The sequence below is a fragment of the Hyperoodon ampullatus genome (genome assembly GCF_949752795.1).
Source record: "Hyperoodon ampullatus genome assembly, chromosome: 15".
Classification (NCBI taxonomy): Eukaryota; Metazoa; Chordata; class Mammalia; order Artiodactyla; family Ziphiidae; genus Hyperoodon; species Hyperoodon ampullatus.
In genome coordinates, this window is record NC_136928.1 from 58,512,165 (window position 1) to 58,537,640 (window position 25,476).

General features: G+C 44.1%; 1 protein-coding gene across 1 annotated transcript; it reads left to right on the top strand.

Moving 5' to 3' along the window:
* Positions 1 to 5,392: 5,392 nt before the first annotated feature.
* Positions 5,393 to 9,890, top strand: CYP1B1 (cytochrome P450 family 1 subfamily B member 1; the record flags this gene model as incomplete). Its single annotated transcript, XM_079720857.1, has 2 exons — positions 5,393 to 6,435; positions 9,302 to 9,890. The coding sequence occupies 2 exons, from the start codon at positions 5,393 to 5,395 to the stop codon at positions 9,888 to 9,890; spliced, it is 1,632 nt and encodes a 543-aa protein (XP_079576983.1).
* Between the last annotated feature and the right edge of the window lie 15,586 nt (positions 9,891 to 25,476).

Genomic DNA, 25,476 nt, shown 5'->3' on the forward strand with positions numbered 1-25,476 from the left:
GACTCTAAAACACACTTTAAAAAAACCATTTTAGGGCTTCCCTGGTGGCGCAGTGGTTGAGAGTCCGCCTGCCGATGCAGGGGACACGGGTTCGTGCCCCGGTCCGGGAAGATCCCACATGCCGCGGAGCGGCTGGGCCTGTGAGCCATGCATGGCCGCTGAGCCTGTGCGTCCGGAGCCTGTGCTCCGCAACGGGAGAGGCCACAAAAGTGAGAGGCCCGCGTACTGCAAAAAAAAAAAAAAAAAAAAAAAAAACATTTTAACATGTCTGAAATCAAAATATGTCTTACAACAATGGCAGTCCTGTAATGGTGTAATTACAATTGGCAGTCCTGTAGCCTTTATATTAGTACAGAAAATAATGGTGCATCCTATAAATGATAGCTGCTTAGATTAGATGAAATAAGATGTATTTTTAGCTCTGTGGTTCTCAGCCTGTGTATTACCAGGAAGAAGCATGCAGAAGCAAGTCAGCTGGAGCACAGGGTTTTGGTATCAACTCCTCTATCCTCTCAATTCCCCTTCACATATTTAAGCTGTAGGATACTGTAGCTGTGCAGTATCCTACAGCTCTCCCCTCTGCCATGTTCTCAGTCACTGCAGCCACTTGGTGTGTCTCCTTATTCCTGTTTCTCTGCCTACTAGCATGTGTCTGATTACTGATTCTTGCCCATCCCACATGTCAGACTTACCAGAGATTGCTGCTTCTACTCCACTGTAGAGCACATTGCTTAGCCATAAAATCAACACAGGGATTATGCTAGAGAGAAATCCCGTGAAGAAAACCCATAAGGCTGAGCTTTCTTGGCTACTGGTTCCAGGCACAAGGTACCTGCCTCATATGCTAATTTATTATTATTATTATTTTGGGTTATTCTTCAACCCAAAAGGGACTGATGGACAGAAGTGGGATGCATGAGGACTGAGGGTACTCTTTTTTTTTTTTTGGTACGCAGGCCTCTCACTGTTGTGGCCTCTCCCATTGCGGAGCACAGCCTCTGGACGCGCAGGCTCAGAGGCCATGGCTCACGGGCCCAGCCGCTCCGCAGCATGTGGGATCCTCCCGGACCGGGACACGAACCCGTGTCTCCTGCATCGGCAGGCGGCCTCTCAACCACTGCGCCACCAGGGAAGCCCTGAGGGTACTCTTATCTTTGGTTTCCTAGCATGTTCCCCCCACCCCCATCTCTCCTTTTCTGAAAACAGAACTAGCCCTTTGGCCACAAGGGTGGCCTGATGCCAACCTGGCACAACAGAGTTCTTCCAGGGGCCTGGGTCATGACCTTGAAAGAGACATATTCTCTTTCTCTTGGGGTGGTTAATTTGAGGCTGCCCATGGCCAGCTTTCCCGTTACATGAAGAGATTATCTGGAACGAAGCCCAAGCAGAGACTAGCATACTAGACAGTGGGGCGAGCAGCCCCAGGTCCTTCCATCCTGTGAGGTACCACCATTATCCTTCCCTGCACATGAGCCAGTGCATTCCTGTCCTGCTTAAACAAGCTTCAGCTGGATTTCTGTTCTGTGGAATCAATACAATACAAGGTATTTTAAACCTCTGCTTTGAACTATCTCTCTAGCTTAGCTGTTCTTTTGAAAGTTATTTGTACCAAACAATTCAAATTTGAGTTTTGGGAAGGCAAAATCCCCGTATTGTGTGTTGTTGACTGAAAGGAGATCCCTAGGCCTTAGCCACTGGCTTTGGTTGAGGAACTGAGATAACTTAAAAGCCTGGTGTGGATTTTCACTAGAGTGAGGGCTCCACCATGAGCTGGATCAGGGGTACCCACAGGCTGCTTTGGATTTACCCTGCGTTTTCATCAGGTACCAGATGGACCCTCTAACAGAAGTCTACACTGCAAAGCCTGGGAGAACCTGAGGCCCGGCGTTACAGTAGCCAGTCATTTTGGCTTCGGCTTGTCATAATTGATGAGGTCTATCTTTCTGACAGCATTTGCCCAACTGGTTCCTCTGTCTTTTGAAGGCATGTCCTACAAGAGCTGAGCCCAAGGCATTATGGCTTGGAGGAGGGTTTGCTTGAACTATTTGCTGTGGCAGGAAGGTATGTATCTAGTTTACTAAAAACTATATGACATTATTCAGGAATTAAACAGGAGATCTTAGGAACAGCTTTGTTTGTACTTTTTAAGACAGAAATTTACTTGGTTTAAAAGCACCTCCATCCGTCTGATTCTGGTAGAGATACTGTGATAAAAGCTTTCAGGAATGTCCATAGCTCAAAATTGGCATTAGCCCATACACAGTTCTTGTCTACTGAAGTCTAGTAAGAGACTGATACATTGCAACAGTCTTGAATGACTAGACAAAGGTCATACTAAAGCTGGATATTGCAAGGTTGCTACAAAATTCATTTCAAAGGATATATATGCCAGCACAGCCCTGGGAAACCAATGCTTGTTTACTCAGTTGCTCAAAAACTAACTTCCTTACAGAACTGAGTACCCCATCATGAAGTGTAAAATCATTTCCAGAGAACCTCTCAAAAGCTACTGAACGGAGAATTTTACAAAAAGTCATTTTCTTATCAGATAAGATATTTTAATGTTAGTTTCAACCTTTCAATAAGTCAGACTCTTAAGATGTCCCTTTATTTTTCTTTAAAATTTAACCAGTTATTCCAAAATCAGCTATGAAGCAGGCCTCCCTCATTCAAAACCAATTTACCTGCAGAAGGTTAGCATACTATTTCTTTAGGATCCTCAGAATCCTCAATTCTGTAAAACAAAACAAAAACCCCCAAAAACTATTTAAAAAATCTGCCCAGCTGATTTTTTTTTTAAGGCGGGTAGGAAAGAAGGCATTTGTGTCTTTTATCTGAGGATTTCCTTCCGCGTAAACTTGTATGATTGATCTGGAGTGCGACTTCGTGGGTTCAAATTCTGGCTCCACTTCTTACTAGCTAGCAGGAGGGAGGGTGGGAGGGTAGAAAACCGCCCCACTTTGCCCATGCAAGCATTTCAATCATTTACTTGGAAAGAGAAATCATTTAAGATTATATTGTTTGATTGTAAATGTATTACTATAGTGCGTGTGACCTTGGGTAAGTCATATAATCTCTCTGAACCCGTTTCCTCAACTGTAAACCGGTAAACAATAGAGATTCGCAGCGCCGGTAAAGCTCAAAAAGCACAGGGCTGTCACGTGGTAAACGCCCAATTTCTTTACCTACACTTGATAACCCCGGAGGCTCGGAAGTACACTTCCTACCTGGGTAACTACTATACATCCCACCCTTTCTCCGGGCTCGTCCTTTCCCCAACCTTAGAGAAAAGACCATTTCTCTCCAGGGTCTTTAAAATACTTTGTACTAGCCGACTGGAAAGGGCGCCGCGGCCAGGGAAGCTACCGCGGCCCAAGCGCCTTGGGCTTCCCCTTTGACAAGAGAGTCCCCACTCCGAGAGCAACGCGAGCCCAGATCCGGCCTTCGGGTGGCGGCCTGGGCGGGCGCGGCTGTGCGTGCGCCGCGGAGGGTGGTGGCGGTCCGCGCCCCGCCCTCGGCCGCCGCCCCCGCCGCTGCCTCGGCGTGTCAGGTGCCGTGAGAAGCGCCGAGGGACATGAGTGCAGCCGACTTTCCAGAAGCGGCGCACGCAAGGCACAGCTCCGCACGCAAGGGGGAGGCGACAGCAGAAGAGATTTTTCAACCCAATAAAGTTCGCAGGCGCGCGGAGATTGGCCTCCTCCTCTTCTACCCCCCGCCCCGCCTCCTCCCTCCAGGAATCTTCAGAGCGCCCTCCCTCCCCTCCTCTCTCCAGTGTTCGTCCCAGCTTGGCTCCCGGGCCGGGCACCAGGGCCTCCGACGCGGCCAGTGTTGCCCCGCGCTCTCCAGTGGGCGGCGCCACGTGGAGGAGTTTCTACGCGGGAAACCTCGGGGCCAGCTGCGGTGCGCCAGCGCTGGCTGGCCTTTGTGTGCCAAGGGCACTCTGGGCCCCGGGGCGGGGGAGCGGCGTCCTTCAGGAATTCTCGATCTCGCCGCGCAAGGTGGAAGGAGAACTTTGCTCGCCAAAGGGCCTGACATGACCGGCCGATTTGCTTGCGAGAACGTTAAAATAAAAATAAAACAATTCAGGATGCAGTAAGGCAAACCGCTACCACAACCGAGCTTTCTTTTCCAAACTGACAGGTTTCCTTTCCCGGTTCTGGCGCCCAAGGATCTCGAGCGGTTTTCTCTCGGGGAAGGACGCTCAAGCCACCGAGAGGGAAGTACGCTCGGGGCGTGGAGGCGCTCCCACCGAGATCGCAGGGAGGTGCTCAGGTTGTGTCCCGGGGAAACTGTGCGGCCTCGATCTGGGGTGACTGCGAGGAAGAGTAGTTTTTGGGCAAACGAAAAGTTCACACCGCTGCTTCCAGGAAAGCCGCCAGCTACTGCGCCAAGGCCGTCGGGGCGCTCCGGGGCCGCCTCGCGTGACCACCCGCGCGCGCGGCGACCCAAGTTGGAGTCCGAGAGGCTTGGACTGTCCCGGCGCGCCCCGCCCGCCGCAAGCCCCGCCCCCGTCAGGTCCCGCTGCCTCCTCCCCCACACAGACCTTAAAAAAGAGAGAAGCGGGATGGCGCGTTTTGACTCTCCCGAGTGCCTGTTCAAACGGGCCACGCCTGTGCGACGCCAGCTGTCAGAGCCGTGCGGGGGGCGTGGGGGCTGGGAATTGACTCTATTCATCGACCCGCAGTCTCAATCCCCATGCAATGAGAAAACCCTGACTTTGCCGAGGCCCAGGTGTAGCGGGGCTCTGCAAAGAAGACACCTTTCTCCGCCCCATCCCAATCCAAGCGCCTCTGGCTCTGACGACGCCTAGAGACTCCAGAGTGGGCGCTAAAGTTCCCAGACCTGGCAACAGGTGTCCAGGGCGGGCCTCCGACTTCCTGGAGACACTTAGGTTGCGGTCTTGAATCCCACAAAGGCCCCAATCCTTCCTCGGAGCCGGCGCTGCTGGAAACCGCGCCGCCTTTCAGGTCAGTCTGTCGGCGGAGCCGCCTTCCTGCGGCCTCTTGTGATGGGTTCTCGCAGATCACGGGTGACGGGGGGCGCAGGGGCCGGGGTGGTAGGCACTTAGAGGGAACTGAGCGCCACAGCCTTGATGCCCGTCGTGTTGCCCTTGAATTGCAGGAACCGTTACGCGGCTGGGGCGGGGTCGGGGGGAGTCTGGGTCACAGAGAGGTAGAAACACGACCCTTGCCTTCGCTTTTGGGGAATGGGTTTGGGATGGCAAGAGGCGTCTTCAGCGGCTTCTCCAGTGAGCTAGCCCTGACCTGACCTACGCACGACCCCCTCCCTACCCAACAGTGCACGGTAGCCCGAGGCCGGGGGTAGGGGCGTAGGGCGCCCGCTCCTTTCTCTGCCTACCTGAGTGTCACGCCTTCGCCCTTCTCTCCTCAGCATGGCCACCAGCCTCAGCCCGGACGATCATCTGCCGCCTATCCCTCTGTCGGCCCAGCAGACCATGCTCCTGTTGCTCCTCTCGGTGCTGGCCGCGGTGCACGTGGGCCAGTGGCTGTTGAGGCAGCGGCGGCGGCAGCCGGGGTCCCCGCCCCCGGGTCCCTTCGCTTGGCCGCTGATCGGAAATGCGGCGTCAATGGGCCCGGCACCTCACGTCTCGTTCGCACGCCTGGCGCGGCGCTACGGCGACGTCTTCCAGATCCGCCTGGGCAGCTGCCGGGTGGTGGTGCTGAACGGCGAGCGCGCCATCCGCCAGGCCCTGGTGCAGCAGGGCGCCGCCTTCGCCGACCGGCCGCCCTTCGCCTCTTTCCGCGTGGTGTCTGGTGGCCGCAGCCTGGCTTTCGGCCAGTATTCGGAGAGCTGGAAGGCGCAGCGGCGCGCGACGCACAGCACGATGCGAGCCTTCTCCACGCGTCAGCCGCGCGGCCGCCGGGTGCTCGAGGACCACGTGCTGGGCGAGGCGCGGGAGTTGGTGGAGCTGCTGGTGCGCGGCAGCGCGGGCGGCGCCTTTCTCGACCCGCGGCCGCTGACTGTAGTGGCCGTGGCCAACGTCATGAGCGCCGTGTGCTTCGGCTGCCGCTACAGCCACGACGACGCCGAGTTCCGAGAGCTGCTCAGCCACAACGAGAAGTTCGGGCGCACGGTGGGCGCGGGCAGCCTGGTGGACGTGCTGCCCTGGCTGCAGCGCTTCCCCAACCCCGTGCGCACTGCTTTCCGTGAATTCGAGACGCTCAATCGCAACTTCAGCAGCTTCGTCCTAGACAAGTTCCTGAAGCACCGTGAAAGCTTTCGGCCCGGGGCCGCCCCCCGCGACATGATGGACGCCTTCATGCTCTCGGCGGGAAAGGAAGCTGCCGCGGGCTCTGGCGACGGCGGCGCGCGGCTGGACGAAGAGTACGTGCCGGCCACCGTCACAGACATCTTCGGCGCCAGCCAGGATACTCTCTCCACCGGGCTGCAGTGGCTGCTCGTCCTCTTCACCAGGTAAAGCCTCCAGGAGGCTTGGGATGGCCTTCCTCCCCTCCTCTGTAAAAGGCAGAGTGGAATTAGAGTATGCTGAGGTCGCGACTAGCGCGCAGGGAGGGTTTGGGGTTTCGCTCAAGGTCCCAACCTCCCAAATCTGAGACCGCGTCCGAAAGCGCGACTCTGGAAGGCACGGTGCTGGCCGAGATGGGCGCGCACGCACGCCCCACCCAGCGGCGCCCGGAGAGCTCCGCATCTCTGATCTTGTCGCTACCCGCTCCGAGTGGGGACAAATTTGTGTGAAACCCCTTGGAAAAGCAAGATTTGCTTTTAAGTGGCCAATGATCATCCCCGATCTCCCGCACTGACACAGGAGACGCAAATTTGGAACGGTTCCGAAGGAAAGGGCAGCGCAGTTTAAAAAAAAAAAAAAAAAGTTAAATAAACACAGCAACCTAATCGGCTCGGCCAGTCTTCAGCGCGGATCGGAAGCCGCCCGGCCCTGGAGCCAAAAGCCAACAGCTCGTCAGGGCTTTGTACCCCGGCTAAGGTAGCGATTGGCGGTCGGGCCTCACGGACGGCTAATCCGAAACTTGAGGAAAGCGGCCAGAAACCAGCGGATTGTGCTGGGTTTCTAAACCCGCCGCGCTAGAAGTGTCAGTGTAAAGAATGGGAGAAGCAGTAACTTTACCGAACGCAGAGCGGCATCTAGAAAGGGAAACTGGGTATCCGGGAGACACCTGCAGCCCTCTAGGATCCTTGGGCTCGGCTCGGTTAGTTGGACCCCAGTCGCGGACCTCTGCTAAATTTGTACACGCACGAATTAAACGAGTCCCCGGTATCCCCAGACTGAGCAAATAAAAAATAAATTTTACATAGGACATAGTTATAGTAAAAGATTAGCCGTTGTTTATCTGAAATTCACGTCTAACTGGGCAGCCTGTATTTTATATGGCAACCTTACCCCAGGGGCAAATGTCTCATTCAAGGCAACTCTTGATTGCCTTGAGAGACCAGAAATCCTGGTTGTGCAATTTCTTGGCGCACAGGTAAGCGCTAGGAGAAGCTGAATTTGCTGGCCCCCTAGAAACTGGAAGGTAAAAACAACTTCTTTTGTTGTTAGAATCCACTGCATTAGAACCCTATATTTCCTATGTACTGTACAACTGCTTTTCACAAATCCTTCTTTTTCTTTCTTTCTTTATTTTTGGTATATTTAAAATCACTTTTCAGTATTAATATCATGGAAACACATATGCGGGAGGGGCAGAAATCGAATAAAGAGAAGTCAATAATAACAGGTCAGGAAGAAGACAGTTCCAGAATGGGATCAATAAGTCCTTTGCATCCCCAGATAAGCATGTTATCTTTTGAAACAGCCTTTCTTTTTTTCTTTTCTTTTTTTCACTAGAAACCGAATTGTAAATCGTTCTCCAGGTACTCCAATTGGGCAGCAAAAAGAAGTAAAACAATTTTGGGATCACTTTCAATTCGGTCTAGCTAATGAGTCCTTTTTTCTTCTTTTTAGTGAAAAAATACGACAGGGGTTGACAAATTACATTACCTGTTTTTGTATGTAAGTCTTATGGAAATACAGCTATGCCCATTCATTCATGTATGGTCTATGGCTGCTTTCACACTACAGCACAAGGCAGAGTTGGATAGTTCGGAGGCAGAGGGTTTGATCCACAAATCCTAAAATATATACTATCTGGCCCTTTATGAAAAAGTTTGCAGACCCCTCAAGTATGAAGCTAAAGAAGCAATTTTTTAAATCACCCATAATTTCACCACATGTGTGCTTAATTTTTTTTTCAGATTCGCAAGAATTATTTACAAATTTTTTGACTTCTGACATTTCCACTTACTGTAGTGGACATTTCCCTGTCTTTTAAACTTGATTTTAGTAATTTTTTATGGCTACATAACATTTTGCCATAGTAACGGATTGTTATATACAATCATTTCTTGTGTTTTAATGTTGATTGCATTTTTAAATTTTCAGCTGTTGTGGTTATGTTTTTGTACCTGCTAAGTTATTTCCTGAAAATACATTTCTAGATCACTGGGTTTTAAAAGGGTGGGGAGGAGTTACCCTTATAGATCTTGCTTTGTTTTCCAAAAGGATTGTACTAGTTTTATTGGCAACAGTGAATAAGTATTACAGTCTGTACCGTAATCTCGTGAACATTGGGGATTTGCTTTTAAATTTAGAAGATATGCAGCTTTATCTCTCGGGATACCAATTATCTTTGTATAAAATGAGAACAGTGTGTCTGCTGGAATTGTCTAGGGAGATGAGGAGAAAAGAAGAACTCACTTTGAGGGTTACATTTTAATTTTTGTGGACCCCCGTGCTTTTGCCTTTGTAGACATCTTACTCAATAAAAAATTTTTAAATTAAATTTTATGACTACATTGGTATAAATATTAATATATTAAAATTATATATTGAAACATTCTCATTGACCTAAAAGTTTATTTTCTTCTGATTTTAAAAGAAATGAATTTTCATGAGTCCCTCAAAAGTGCTGTGGGTCCTAGGCACTGTCCCTGCTGTGCCCAATGGAGAAGTCGACCTTATCCATTGTTGTGCTTTTTCAGGCTGAGAAAACTTAGGCCTTTTTTTGACTTATGATGGGAAGGAGAGCGTGAGCCATGGGAGACTTATTACAGGAAATATAACAAACTCCATCTTGTAATGCAGTGATAAATTAGGAAACCATTTTAGCTTTTTTCTTTTTGCTGGAAATCTTAATTCAGTTTCTGATTCAGATAGCCAGTTTAAAGAACAGTGGTATTAAAATAAATTGTAATGGGCTTTCTAGATGAAAGAAGAATTAGTGTTCCTGACTTATTTTCTCTCTCTGCATTAAAAACCAAACAGGTATCCGGAAGTGCAGGCTCGGGTACAGGCAGAACTGGATCAAGTGGTGGGTAGGGACCGGCTGCCCTGCCTGGATGACCAACCGCACCTGCCCTACGTCATGGCCTTTCTTTATGAAGCCATGCGCTTCTCCAGCTTTGTGCCCATCACCATTCCTCATGCCACCATGGCCAACGCTTCTGTCTTGGGCTACCACATCCCCAAGGACACTGTGGTTTTTGTTAACCAGTGGTCCGTGAACCATGACCCAGTGAAATGGTCTAACCCAGAAGACTTTGATCCAGCCCGATTCTTGGACAAGGATGGCTTCATCAATAAGGACCTGGCCAGCAGTGTGATGATTTTTTCAATGGGCAAACGGCGGTGCATCGGGGAAGAGCTTTCCAAGATGCAGCTGTTTCTCTTCATCTCCATCCTGGCTCATGAGTGCAATTTCAGGGCTAATCCAGACGAGCCTTCGAAAATGGATTTTAATTACGGCCTGACCATTAAACCCAAGTCATTTAAAATCAATGTCACTCTCAGAGAGTCCATGGAGCTCCTTGATAGTGCTGTCCAAAAGTTACAAGCTGAGGAAGACTGCCAGTGAGAAGCCAGAGGCAAGCAGAAATTTTATAAGTACACAGTCTTGGGGGATGGAGAGTAAAATTAAGGGTTTTTTTTTCCCCTAGCCCCTCTGTGCCACTTTCTCAATTAGCCTCTAAAGTGAGTATAAACCAACTGACCCGCAGATGATGTGCTTTGTACACATGTCCTCAGAATGGCACCTCATGAGCAGTGGGGCTGTGTAGGAGCTCCAGGAGATATTTTGAGTCAAAGAATTAAAGGACCCAAAGAATTTTTATACATATATTGAATGTTGGTAATAATAATTTCTTGAAGGAGCAGTCTTTGGAGTTAAAACACACATGTGCATATATACAGAACTACCTAATAAAGAGGCATTTTAGTAACCATGCCTCATCGGGTGGGATCCAAGATTGATGTTCTGTGTGCTGAAGTCTGCTCCATCGAAAGCCATATTAAGCAAAGTTTCAGGAAATATTGTTGAATATGCAAAGGCAAATAATTTCAGTGTAAGACATGTGATTTGGGGTGATAAGGGAAAAAGTAAAGACCAGAAATTCCCTTCTCACCTTTTCAATAAAATAGCTTAGTTAGGCTCTAATATCTATGGATGGATTTATCTTTTTGCCAACTGATGTGCTTCCTGTTACTTTTCTGGATGAGTCATAAAGTTATTTGCTTGGAAAGAAATTAATAGCAGTTGATTTAGTGGGTTTCAGTGATTTCATGAATTTTAAAGTGTAAATTGTTAAATTGTAAAAAATTCCAAGCTGAAGTCATACTGCTCTTGGTTGCCAAAGTACAGAATTTCAATCATGAGAAAAAAAAATTTACCAGCTTAGCTAAGCTTTAAGTTGTGTGATTGTAATGTACTGACTTCAGTAAATCTCATAGGTTAAAAAGTCACCAAGTAGTGTTCAATATGGGTACATATATTACATAATTATTCAGAAGCAATATGTATTAGTTATTTTATTATTAAACAGTTAGTATTAATTATTTTGGTCAAGAAAGTGTTGAAAAGTGTCTTTTATAATGTCATAGCAAATAGAAAAGTACAACTAATTTAACCAATTTTCAAATACATGGTATGAACTTGATTAAATCAACTGTTTTTGACATCATGGAAACCAAGTTGAAGCGAAGTCTCTTCTCTCATCCAAAATTTGAATGAAAAATCTCAAAATTAGATCTGCAAGATGTGTTCCTTATCACTTTACAACATGCTTATTAAAATTATATTCACAATACAGAATCTTTTTTTCAAATTGATCTAGTTAATATGTTTTAATTCCAAACTCTTGACGTGCTTAAATTTTAATTTTATTTTAAAGCCATTCTGATTATTGAGTTCTAGGAAGTTACTGGAAATCTGACCATTAGCCTGTGAAAGGCAGAGAGATCGAAGCTGTGTCTGCCTGGGGAATAATGAAAAAATGCAATGAATGATCTGGATGTTCTTTATTAAATAACAAGGGGGAAAATTCCCATTATAATGGACCTAGTTTCTCTTTTAAATGATTTTCAAAAAATAGCATTGGTGTTTGTGTTTTGGAAAGTCAGAATCAGTCTTGGGAGGTTGTTTGGAGGATTGCATTGCATTTCAGTGGAGCCAGTCAGATCAGCTGTGCTATTTAAGATGGCCAACCCAGCGAGCAGTCACTTTGGTAACTGTGAAAACATAAAGTTTGAACAAAATAGATATGTTCAGTTTATGTAAATAACCTGAAAACCTTTTTTAAAAAGTGATGGAAGATTGACAATGTACAAAGTGAAGTTTGGAGTTTTAAGTTTTTTGCTCGCAAACGTCCAAAAGAAGTTGTGCAGTGTCCTAAAAGCTTACTGCTTGTAACATTTCATTAAGCTTTTAGGAAACTTTTTATCAAAATTATAAAGGGAGGAGTGTATGATGGTTGTGGGGTCTGGTAAGAGAAAGGAGTGGAAAAGAAAAAGAAAAGGAAGAAAGTTGGTTAGACATTCTCCTACTCCTTCAAAATTAATTAGTTTGAAGGATGAATATTTAGAAGAAAGATGTTCCACGTGCCAGTGTTGAATCCCAAATAGATTTTTAAAGATCTACAACATAGCAACTCTATTTTATAATTTGGAATTTTTATTAATAAAATTTTTATATAATTTTAATTAATAAAATCTCACAGCTGTACCTCTTGAATATGAAAACACTGTGCCAGTATTTTTAAAGGCACTAAAGTCAACTGTGGAAATCAGGCTTACCCAATACATTTTGATTTGGGGGGTACTGGCTATTCCAAAACATTGTTACCCACCCTTCCCTGCACCCCACCCCCTGCAGGGCTGAGACAGTAATTTTGGGCTGCCCTAGCCTGCTTACTCTGAGAGATGGTGTGGCAGCAAAAGTAATCATGTACCAATCTGGATGCCTGCTTAAGTCAACCGGGTCCAAATGTGCTGTAGCCGTTTTTTATGTCCGTAGGCTCGGTTCATCTGGCACTTTCGGCAGTGGGCTGAGGTAGAAGAAAGTAAGGTGGGAGATCTCCTGGTTTATTTAATATGTTTGTAACCCAGTTAAAGGAAGGAAAGCAAAACCAAAAACAAACAAATGAAAATAACCAAATTTGGGGGCTACCGTAATCAGGTTACTAGCTTGATCAGAAAATCTAATATTATTTCTGCCAGAGAAAGAATGTATTTGCTGGTCACCATTTTACTCAGAACATCTAATCCAGGTTATTACAATAGTTAAAGTATATTGTTTATTAAATGCTTCATTTATATATTAAAGCTTTGACTTTGTAAGGAATCTGCTTTTTTTCCAAAACAAGAGGAAGATGTCTCAGGTTTGTTTTGTGGATTATCTAAAAGCTTTCATGTCTCAGAACTTAGCCTTTACCTGTGAAATGCTATTATGGCCTTAATATTTTCATATCACATCTATATTAGATCAAATAGTTGCACAGCATTATGTATTAATTTGTATGTTTTTTAGCTATGACACAACTGTGTAATACAAAGGTATACTTTAGTAGATGATTATAATTCAAGGATAACTTCTTATTTAACCTTTTCTTGTTTTTGTATTTTATCATGTATGCTTTCCATCTGTACATAGCAACTGTAATACATAGTTGTAACCAAAATAGATTTGGGGGACACAGCATTAATATGTGGTTTTTACTGTTTGATATACCAAATTTAAAAAATTCAACACCTGTAATTACCTGTAATAGGACACCATTACCAAAATAATAAAAATACTTTCACAATCTTGTTAGGAAGTTTTACTTTATGTTATAGCAAATACAGTCTAATGTATTTATTTGTTTCAACTACTATTTATAAGTGCTTGACTTAAAATGTTGCATTGTAAATATTTTCTTTGGCCATTCTACATTTTAGGCAGCTTGCTTTTTTCTTTTAAATAGGCTTTCAACATCCAGTCTCCTACCAAATTCTTGATTTCTCCTTATTTTTTTAAATTGAAATACAGTTGACTTACAATATTATATTAGTTTTAGGTCTACAGCGTAGTACATAGATTCAATATTTTTATAGATTATGCTCCATTTAAAGTTATTACAAAATAATAGCTATATTCCCTGTGTTGTACAATATATCCTTGTAGCTTATTTATTTTATACATAGTAGTTTGTACCTCTTAATCCCCTATCCCTGTTTTGCCTTTCCCCCCTTCCTTCTCCCCACTGGTAACCACTAGTTTGTTCTCTATATCTGTGAGTCTGTTTCTGTTTTGTTATATACATTCACTTGTTTTATTTTTTAGATTCCACATATAAGTGGTAACATTTTTGAATTTAACTCAGAAGTTAAATTTCAATGGCAAACACCTGGCAAAGTGGCAATTAATTTCTAATTTTGAGAGATTGAATAGATTGAGATTTTAAGATTCTGACCTTATATTTCTGCTTCATCTAAAAAACGCAGGACATATTTTTCCCCCTCAGCAGCACACCAGTCCTTTTCCTTGAGTATTTCATTCATTCGTTTTTTTTCTTTTGACAGGAAAGCTTTTGTTTTTAATTTGGTTGGTAAACGTTTATTCATTCATTTTGTAAGGGACGTGTGCCTTAATTAATAAGTGCCATTAATGTCCAATAAGATAGAATGGATGAGAGTATTCTTTAATATACTATGTGGAAATATTTTTCTGCTGACATTTTTAACCTGGGAAAAGACTTGACTTCCCAGAGCCCCTGCTGGCACTCCCAAGCTTTCACTGCCCCACCCTCACAGATGGCAGGGCCGTGCAGTAATTTGGGGCTGCCCCTTATTTCTTCCAGAGTTTAGCTCCCATTATTGTGAAATCAGGAAAAGTAATTGTAAAGCATAATTGCACACAGTGTCATTGATCCTTTGACTTGAGAGCATCATTTTGGAAGCCGAAAGATATAGTTAGGAATTGGTTTAAGAGAATACTCACTTGTTTTCCAGATATACTAACTTAGGATCTTGGAAATGGTCATAAAGGTTCAGGATGAGTGAAATAAATATTTTCGTAGGAAACATATTTTTTAACAAAATTGTAATTGGGGTCAGGTGTTTGCAAAAATGTCAAGCAGAGTTGAATTCCGCCCAATCAATCTGGTAGAATATAAGACTAGAATGCAGGGTGGGGAATGAATGCAGCTTTGGACATAAAACAGGCTTAAGTGTTGCAAACTCATAGAGATTGTTTCTATAACCTCAAAATCAGTCAGTTATCCTGCACAAGTGCTGCAGAAGTTTTGGCCGTTAACTTGCCCTTATTTTGGTTTAGTGACTCACATACTCTCTGCCCTCAAGTTTTGATCTATTAGTTATAATTCTCAGAGAAGGGAGGAGAAAGAAAAGAAATTAATCTATTCAAATATATTTGGAAGCAATTATTTTTAATGGGAAAGATTGGAGGGAAATAATCTAGTTTAAACAGGTAGGGGCAAGCTATGGGTAAATGACAGCTTTGTTTATAGCTCCTTTATTCACTCACACACAGGCTATGTGGTCTAAAGTAACACTTTTCAACAGGGGCCAAGTATGAGGGGAAGAAATGAAACTCAGATATGTTTTAAACTAATACTATGTTTCATCACCCTGCTAAGCACGTGAATGCATCATCACACAACAGTCCTGTGAGGGAGGCAGTAATGTCACAGGCCAAAATTCTACGTTGAAAAGTGTCAGTGTCTGGATGTTCCCTGGAGATGAACTGACTCCAAAGCCTGCTGTCTTTGGACTAGAGAGCTTGTCACTTACCAACCTGCCCATGTTTGGGTATACAGGCTAGTCCGTCTGTTTTTCAATTCCTGTGATCCCTGGAGTTTCACCAGCAGTGCCCCTGCTTTGTCTCGGCCACATGCCACAATGACAGTGTGAAGTGCCAGGAAGACTCACAATACTCCTTCCTTCTGAGAGAAGCATCCTCAAGCAAGAAAAAAAGAAGGGTGTGTGTGTCATGCTTTGTTTTATAATATTAAAGCTTCTCTCCCATAATCTGTGAGCCAGGAATTTTTGCCTGAAGGCCATCCATAGGTTGGACCAGATGCCTGATTTGAGAACCCTCTCTGATAGGAGTGGAGGAGTGCACCACACTGGATATTGGCTCATGTGACTAATCAGAACCTTTCCTGCTCTCAGAGACCTTGAATAGGATTAAATAGGATGCCCTCTGGCCAGAGAGAGAGAGTGCGCAAAACCAAGGCATGAATGAGACAGGTGTGTTGACGGGAAGCCTAGCTTTGAAAACAGTGTGACTGGAGCTACTGGAACTGGTCTCGGACCACTTGAGATCCCTTTAGGTGATAGAAAGGCTACATAAGCTAACTAAATATATTATGTTAAATAAACAAGACGCTATGACACAAATTACGCAATATTCCAGCACACACCTAACAGCCCTGAGAGCCTTGCCAGTCAGGGGTTCGGAGTCGCTCCACCAGCCTGAAAAATCTTCCAGCTTCTTTAAAAGATTTTTAATTCTGCTTTTATTACTATTTGCCTCCTTTTGTTTCTTTCCCTCTCCATCTCAATACTGCCTAATGTGTACTTTTTTTTGGATGCGTTCCAACGAAATGTGTATGATTGTTTTGTATACATGTTTTTTTTTAAATTTTATTTATTTTTGGCTGCTTTGGGTCTTGGCTGCTGCGCGCGTGCTTTCCTTAGTTGTGGCGAGCGGGGGCTACTCTTTGTTGCGGTCCCCCCACCCCCCGCTGCTCGCCTCCAGTAGGCACCTGGGGTCTTCCACTGCCCTTCCCAGCAATCACCCTTTCAGTTTAAGCCTCTGCAGTTCCCACAGCCCCCAAGCAGATCCAGTTGGCACTCTGCTTTCCTAGCACTTGGCATTGACATCGAGGGAGAAAGTGGGGAAACACAGGCTGGATAAGGAAGTGAGAGAATGAGGCTGAATTTTCACTGTCGTGTCTTCCAGTGTGGTTTCCAGAAACTTATTGCAGTAAAAAGCAGGGTGAGCCTGTCTGCCACTTAGTTTTAATTCCTAACTTCAAGAGATGGTTCTGGAAACTGCTATGGAAGCTTGGTTAATATAAACCAACAGCAACAAAAAACTGTTCTCCTTCCTCATTGCCCCACCAGGCTCTTTTTTTGTGTGACAGCGTGCCAGGCAGTTCAGCTCATGATACAGACTTGCCGTTTGGCTCTGCAGAGTTTAGTACCTTTTTCACTTTCTTTGCCCAAACTTCCCATCACCTCCCTGTAGTCAGAGCTCAGGTTTCATCTTAATAAAGCCTGTCTGGAACTCTCTGTTTCATACTCAGCCTGGCCCCTTCCCCCGTCACTCTCAACTCCCTGACGTTGCTCTACATCTTCTGTTTTTCTTTTTCATAGGACTTATCTCCTGTTAATATAACATAAAATTAATCTTTTAATTTCATTCATGGTTCATGGTTCATTGTCTCTCTTCACGAGATCCCACTTCCCAGGGTGTCAATGCGGCAGGGGTGGGCATCTTTATGTTGCTTGGCAAGTGGAATATCCAATCATCCTGCTGCATTTCCTACCCAACATCCCCAACAAATGATTTTCACTATATTTTAAATTCAGATGGTGTGATCACTGCCTAAATAATCCACTCACAAAAAGAAATTACTTATTGTCCTATAGACTGGAGCTACCCAATAAGGTAGCCATTAGTCATGTGTGGCAATTTAAATTTAAATTAAATAAGATTAAATAAAATTAAAAGTTCAGTTCCTCACTTACACCAGCCGTATTTCTGGAGCTCAGTAGCCACATGTGGCTAGTGGCTACGGTTGTGGACAGTGCAGATGAAAAACACTTTCATCAGAGCAGAAAGTTCTATTGGACAGCACTGCTATAGATGAATCAATTTGTCAACTTAATGGATTTTTACTTTTACTCAATATTTAGTATCTACACTGAGTAAGGCACCATGATAGCTGTGCAGGGAAGATTCAGAAACCTTGCTTCCTTCAGCAAATGGGTCTGAAGATAAATATAATATGAAGATACATATCAAGAGCCTTGAGAAGAGATGGATAAAGTGCTGCAGAAATTCAAAGGAGGGAGAGATTTGTATTTTCCAGTTCAAGGGAGAAAATCAAGGAAAGCTTCTTGGAGGAGGTGAGTCTGAAACAGAAAAGTGCCTATAACCTCAGTTCTGAAGCACAACACACTCAACACCTCAAGACAGCTAAAGGAGAGAACCTGTACCAAGTAATAGTCTGGTGGAAAAGTTAACTCCCAACAAGGAGATTAACGGCTATGGTTCCATGGCTTTGGAGTTCTCCTTTTACTTCTCACTCACCTTCACTTTGGGACAACTAGTCCCCACATCTGCAGAAATACAGACTTCTGGTCCTGACATCCTCTGCTTGTGCAGAGCTGAGAAAAGCTGGTGGGGCTACCCAAATTTCGATGGTTGCCTCTCTAATCCTTCCCTTCTGTCTGGAAATTCCAATCCAAAGAGGATCTTCTCCTAATGCTGTTTATCCTTGTAGGACAAAGCTTGACATCGTCACCTAAAGAGTTATATTAAGGGATGATGAATGATTGAATGTGAACTTCAGACACCTGAGATTCTCCACCTGGGCTCACGTATCCCTTCCCCTGAGCCCATAGGGGCTGACTCATATTAACCTGACCTTCACCCATAGTTGAAGAACCCAGTACTCTCAGTGGAAAATAAACTCAGGTCGAAGAAACAACGCACATGAGGAGCACAGTTATTTTCATAGAAAGACATTAAATTGCTGAGAGCTAGTGTGGCTTTCCAGTGCCACCAATACAAGTTCAGTATCTTTTGAGCGTTTGTTCTGATGCTGTTCAGATAGTCTCAGTGGGCTCTACTGGCCACTGGTCATCTTGGTAGACGACTCTTCCATGGTCCACAGCAGAGATCAGCAAACTATGGCCCATGGGCCAAATCTGGCCCACTGCCTGTTTTTGTGCAGCTATGTGAGCTATGAATGGTTTCTACATTTTTTTTAATGGTTGGCAAAAATCAGTAGACATATTTTGTGATACATGAACATTTTATGATATTCAAATTTCAGTATCCAGAAATAAAGTTATGTAGGAGCACAACCACATTTATTTATTTACTTAATGTCTATGGGGCTTTCCTGTTACAATGGCAGAGCTGAGCAGTTGTGACAGAGACCACATGGCCTGCAAAATGGAAAATATTTACTATCTGGCCCTTTATAAGAAAAGTTTGCTAACCCTGGTCTGTACCCTCAGCTTCTCAAGGCACTGACTAATAATGACAATAATCTCCTCATGCTTCTCCAGCACTCGTGGTTGACAAAGCCCTTCCCCATGTCCCTTCCACCTCTGCCTTGAGTCCTCCTGGGCTGTGCCAGGGCCCTGGCAGGCTGACGCTGCCTCACAGAGGGACGCAAACCCACAAAACCAAAACCCTAAGTGAGGTCATTAGGAAGCAAAAACAGGTCAGAGGCATTTTTCACAAAGGCATTATTCCCGATTGTTTGAAAAATGGAGGCGTTTTCTCATAGACTAGAGGACACAGCAGTTAAATTCAGTCAAAATTCAGACCCACACAGTGTACTAACATCACTAAAACAAAATTGTAAAACAGATTGCGGCTTCAGAAGCTGAAGTCTTTGCTGAATTATTTTCTCCTTCCTGAATCATTGGGTCTCTGTAATTTTATATTGTTTGAGGGTGTGCCATAGTTTCCCAATTCTTGTACATAGCCTAAGAAAATGCAACAATCAAATAAACAAATTCATCCTCTTATATAGTCACAGGAGATACTCTGAAATGTGTTTTTGAAGAGTTCTTAAATGCAGAGCACAGTAAATCAAGTATAATTTCACGTACATTCATGTCAGCCAAATCATCATTTATTCAGCAACTGATTTATGTTTCTTAAACATTGTTAAGCACCGTCAGACTGTTAAAAAATAAAACTGTTATAAAAACAAACACATTTCCTGATTCAGAAGCATTCATTTTCTCTTTGAGGAGAAACACTCAACTCCCCTATTACAGCATGACGGATGCTGTAACAGACATACGTGTCAAGCACCATGGGAATAAAGATTAGGACATACCTGATTCTTCTAGAGAACGTGGGGAGATGAGGATCACGAAAGGCTCCACAGAAGAGGTGCCATGTGAGCTGGGCCTAGGCGGGTGCTTAGGGGTTGACCAGAGAGACACAGAACTGGGGAGAAGGCATGAGAACATCCTGGACAAGGCATTGAGGTACGGAAGGGTGTGGCCATCTGCCTTGTTCCTGCTGGAACCCCGTGCACAGTCCAGCGCTGGCATCTCATAGCTGCTCAGTAGCTATCAGTTGCATGAATGAATATGATGTGCTTGGGGGTGGCGATAATCCAGGAAGAGCAGGGGAGTATGTGTATGGACACTCAATAACATGCTACTGGGGTACCATTTTAGGGACTAGACGAGATTGACTTTTAGTTTAATATTTCCAGTGTCTGTGGGTATATAAACGGCATTTTTTGGAGTCCTTGGAAATAGCTTGTACTCTTTCTTTAGCAGCATTGCTGAAGCTCTCTCCTGCTCTGATAGACATCGTGCACGTGTTTGACATTCCTGTGAAACCTCCAAAACTTCCCAGGACATTTAAGCTAACTGTACTGAAATACCCAACGGTTAATGATACGTCATAGTGGTCACTTGTCGTTGAACGTTTGGTCTTAGGTAAGACAGGCTGTGGCTCTTTGGCAATTGTATTTGGAAGGCATGATTTTTTCTCTCACTGAAAAAAGCATATCTCAATTCATGGGATAACCTTCAATCAATCACTCTCATTTATTTTTAAGGGACATTATTTGTAATTGTTGGCTCTTCATTTTTGGTAACAAATGACTTTCAGTCTCACAATGAATTAAGATACAAGAACTGGGATTAAGAAGCACTGCTTTGAGCTACAACAGTGCCTTGACATTTGCAGATTTGGCAAGCATGGAGTTAGTGACTTGGGATCCATCCGATTTTACTGAGGCACAAATTCGAATCCCGTGGATAACAAAGCCAGAGTATGGGCGTGAATCCAAAGTAGTGTTAATGTTTTCTACTTGACTTCAGAGACGCTGTAATTCTTAAGGACTGATTTTTTTTTTTTTTAAAGTCTGTAGAAAATGGACCCAGAGAAACCAGCAACTTTTGGCTATGGCAGTAAAAAGAGAAAGAAGTAGTTTGACAAAGACGGATCTTTAGGTAGGTTTGTAAATGCCTATGGAGAATCATTAAGAATATGAAGCTCACTGAAAATTTTCATATCCACTTGACTGCCTTGTAAGGAGGAAATTCAAAGTCCCACCACCATTCACAAACACCCCCAGACATATCCCTATTGTATATGAAGGGTTGACTATATCTTGAACACTCCCCCTGCAATTTTGATTTTGCATGAAGGGACTGGCAAATCAAAGATAAACATCAAACCAGACTCAGTCTAATGGCATAAATTCTGGGTTAATGAAGCCTGAGCTAATGAGGTTTCATGCCCTCAAGTAAGTCTTAATCCTTGTCACCGGTGTTGGTGATGTCTTTTCTGAAGAGGCTGGTTCCTGGGGCCAAGCCAGCCTCACGAGGTCACGTTACAACGTGTTCTCCCCTCTCCACAACTCCGATTCTGGCATTTAGAAATCATGTGCCATTCACAACACTTTCCAGGTAATTTTCCCAGGTGGAAGGTTCTCAGAAGCAAAGGATTACCCAGGAGCCTTCTTTGTATGCTGCTTTGCTCTCTCATTTCCTTCTGATTCTCAGGCATCAACCACAGGGGGTGGTACAACTTGAGTTCCAAAGTTCAGTGAATGTCTCTTGTAGCCAGGAAGCTAGATGCAGGTCAAGAATTACTATTCAATTTTGAATTGTGATGTTTCTGTTAGAGCACATCAGGAGGAAACCATAAATAAAAACCATAGGAAAAATCACCCCACATTATATAAGAACTCATTTCAATTTCTTAAGCTCATGTCTTTTAAGTAATACCTTGCCTTCACAGAGTGCTCCCAACTTTTTAAGGTCTTTTTATTTTTATTGCCTGATTTTCGATTTATATAGATCCTACAGATAATAACATAAATCATCATAATTCAATAAAATTGAATGTTATTACGCCAATTCAGTCGATGAGGAGGTTAAAGTAATCACTCAGAGCCATATGCTGAAATGGTCCTTTGTTCTTTTTTTTTTGTTTTTTTTTTGGGGGGGGGGGTACACGGGCCTCTCACTGCTGTGGCCTCTCCCGTTGCGGAGCATAGGCTCCGGACGCACAGGCTCAGCGACCATGGTTCACGGGCCCAGCCGCTCCGCGGCATGTGGGATCTTCCCAGACTGGGGCATGAACCTGTGTCCGCTGCATCGGCAGGTGGACTCTCAACCACTGCGCCACCAGGGAAGCCCTCTTTGTTCTTACATTAAGAAATATATGTGGACTTCATGCAGGATCATGTTTTCTCTCAATTCCAAGTTCTTAGTGACATGACCAGGAGCTCTGTTGGAAATTGAACCATGATAGGATATCCAGGCCAGCTCTTCTGCCCAACTAAAGACTAGACTGCATCCCAGGCAGGCAGGGCATAAGCACAATGGACTTCTTAAGGCTCCACAAAAACATCTGAGGTCTGAAAATAATGTGCTGGGCTGGTTATGTTGCTGGCTTTCTCAGGAATATTCGAGGAGAATCAGAAAGGTTGAGGCTATATGAGGGGTTACATGTTAGGAGGTATATGGTAGAGGGAGGTATTTTTTCAAAGTAGGCGATACTTAGGCATGTGTGTTTGCTGGACGTGATGGTCCAACAGGGAGCGAGGAAAGAGTGGGGCGGGGCAGAAAGGAGCTGACCCCAGGGGTCACTCCCTGACAAGGCACTGGGGGGTGGGATGCACGGCCATGTATTAAAATTAATTGTTGTCTTCTGATTTTTGCCAGCCATTGAGCGACCTCAGGCTGCCAACTCATAGCTTTGCACTTCCCCCAGAATCTTAAGTTGCAGTGGGTTTGGTGCTAATAAAGCCCCCTTTCCCCATCGCCTATGTGGGTCGGCCAGGGTGTAGTCCAGATGTTTCTACTTACTTGCTTCTTAGGCAGATCAGCCCCAGAGGTAGCAGCTTTCATGCACTAAGTACACGAAGTGCATGTAATGTTAGGTTAAGAGGTTTCTCCAATCTTGGGATCAAATCTTGTCTCTACCAGTTTGTTGAAATGTGTGGAATCAATGTAAATTAACCTCCGTAAGTGGCTGTTCCCTCATGTGTAAGATGGAGGGAATAGGCTCTCAAATTCAATGATTGGTGCGAATATTCAAGTAAATAACGCACGCAACAAGCTTAGCACCGTCTTTGGAATCAAGTAAGCATGCTGCAGACGTTAGCTTCAATAGGAATAATAGTTATTATTATTGCTAATATTAGGCACAGAGGCTGGGGAAGCAAGATGACAAAATATATTAATCATGGTGTCTGCCGGCAAGGAATGAAAAGTTGTGAGAATTGTGAGAGAGATACGTAAACGACGGTGGTACAGAGCAAAATTAAGTCATTGTTTCCACAGCCTTCACATTTTGCTCTCAGCAGGGATGCAGAGGCCAGTGAGGACCCTGGGGGGGGGTGTCATTCCTGAGGATGCTGGACTGAGCCCCTAGGTGCCCATTTGTTATTCCTCTTTTCTCCTTCACAGCAGGACTGGTCAGTCCACTGTCACGGCTTTGTGGCTCTTGCCAGGCCTATAGCCCTATGGCCCTAACTTTCCCTCCCCACGCCTCTTCCTTCCCCCAACTCTCTCCTTCGTTGTCCCCCACCGAGGCAGAGGGAGAAGGCAGCTCTCCTAAGAAGCTGACTTTCCAGGTCTGATTTTTTTTTTCTCGCCATGCTGTGTGGCTTGCAGAATCTCAGTTCCCCAATCAGGGATTGAACCTGGGCCACGGCAGTGAAAGTCGGGGATCCTAACCACTAGGCCACCAGAGAACTCCCTCCAGGTCTGATTTGCTCAAGCCCAGGGGACTGAATAATAAGCAAAATTTCTCATGGTGTGAAGGAGCTAGGCCCATTTGATAAGAAGCTTCTGAGAAAGAAGATGAACCTGTGCTCTCCATGTTCTACAGACTAGGAAACAAACACACAAGATACTTTATGTCAACAAGCAAGCTGCTCAAGATCATCAGCTAAATTTTATTTTCTTTACATTCCTATCACCTAACACCATGCCTGAGAGGAAGCAGCCCCTCACTACCTGTTTGTTGAATAATTGGAATGAGTTAATCTATTAAGGCCACATATTAAAATCTATTATTGAGCTGCAAATTGATCTCAGGCTGCCAACTCATAGCTTTGTACTTCCCCCTGAATCTTAAGTTGCAGTGGGTTTGGTGCTAATAAAGCCCCCTTTCCCCATCACCTATGTGGGTTGGCCGGGGTATAGTCTAGATGTTTCTACTACTTGCTTCATATGCAGATCAGCCCCAGAGGTAGCAACTTTCACTTGGAAGGATTTATAGCTACCCAGCGATTCTATCATTTGGTATTTTTCCCATATGTGTAGACTCCAAACTTGAGTCATCCGTTTTGTTTTCACAACTGGAGATCAGTTTCAGGCTTTTATAAATCGGTTCTGAGCCTTCTCAGAACTTCATTCCTTCTTAGTGCTGAATAGTATTCCACTGTATGGATATACCACATTTTGTTTATTCATTCACCAGTGGATGGACATCTGGATTGTTTCCACTGTTAACCTCTTGTAGATACTGCTGCTATGAACATTCCCATAGAAGTTGACGTGTGGACACCTTTATAGAAACCTATTTTTAAATAGGTATTTGATTTTCTAGAGCACTTTATTTATTCATGTGGACTTAAGTTACCATCTGATGTCATTTCCTTTCAGTCTGAAGGACTTCTTTTAATATTTCTTGCAAGAAAGATCAGATAGCAATAAATTCTCTCTGTCTTTGTTTAACTGGGAATGTATTTCACCTTCATTTTTGAAGAATAGTTTTCTGGATATAGAATTGGTTAACAGTTTTTCCATCTAGGACTTTGGCTATGTCATCCCACTTCCTTCTGGCCTATATTCTTTCATATGAGGAATCTGATATTCATCACTGTTCCTCTGTATGTAATGAGTCTTTTTCTTCATGCTGCTTTCAAGATTTTTCTCTTTGTTTTTGGTTTTTAATGGTTTGACCAGGATGTGCTTAGGTGTGGATTTCTTTGTGTTTACCTTGAGTTTTTTTTAAAAAATTAAAAAAATTAATCTATTTATTTATTTATTTATTTATTTTTGGCTGCATTGGGTCTTTGTTGCTGCACGCAGGCTTTCTCTAGTTGCGGCAAGCAGAGGCTACTTTTAGTTGCGGTGTGCAGGCTTCTCATTGCCGTGGCTTCTCTTGTTGCAGAGCATGGGCTTTAGGCATGCAGGCTTCAGTAGTTGTGGCTCGCAGGCTCTAGAGAGAAGGCTCAGTAGTTGTGGCACACAGGCTTATTGACCCGCGGCATGTGGGATCTTCCCAGACCCGGGCTCGAACCCGTGTCTCCTGCATTGGCAGGAGGATTCTTAATTACTGAGCTACCAGGGAAGTCCAAAAACTTATGTCTACATAAAAACCTGCACACGAGTATTGATAGCAGCTTTACTCACAATCGCCAAAGTGAGAAAATGCATGTAAATGGATTACTGCAAAGCCAACTACAAAAGGCATATAAATAATGGATGCTATTATTATTCTATTGTTATTATTCTCTGGTATTATAATTTGTTCCATTTTCCACCTTAAGTCTTCTGCTCATTTGATATGAGATCTTGGACAAATTACTTAATAACTCTAAATCTCTATATTTTTTAACAAATAAAATGGGACTATTAACATTTTCTTTCATTTTTGTGAAAATTAAGTAATGTAGTAAGAAATTAAGTAATGTACATAAATGATGCTCATTATGAAGCTTGGGACATAGTATGTAATCATAGTGGTCACACTAGCTGTGTGACTTCAACCAGTCTGTTCATTAGCACAGAATAATGATACCTCTCTCACAACAGTAAAGCATAAGATCATACAGGCCTAATGAGTTTAATGACTGGTTCAAGGTCACATGGATGGTTATTAATGGGCCAGAACTCAAGCCTAGACCTAGATTATAGGTGTTCAAAAA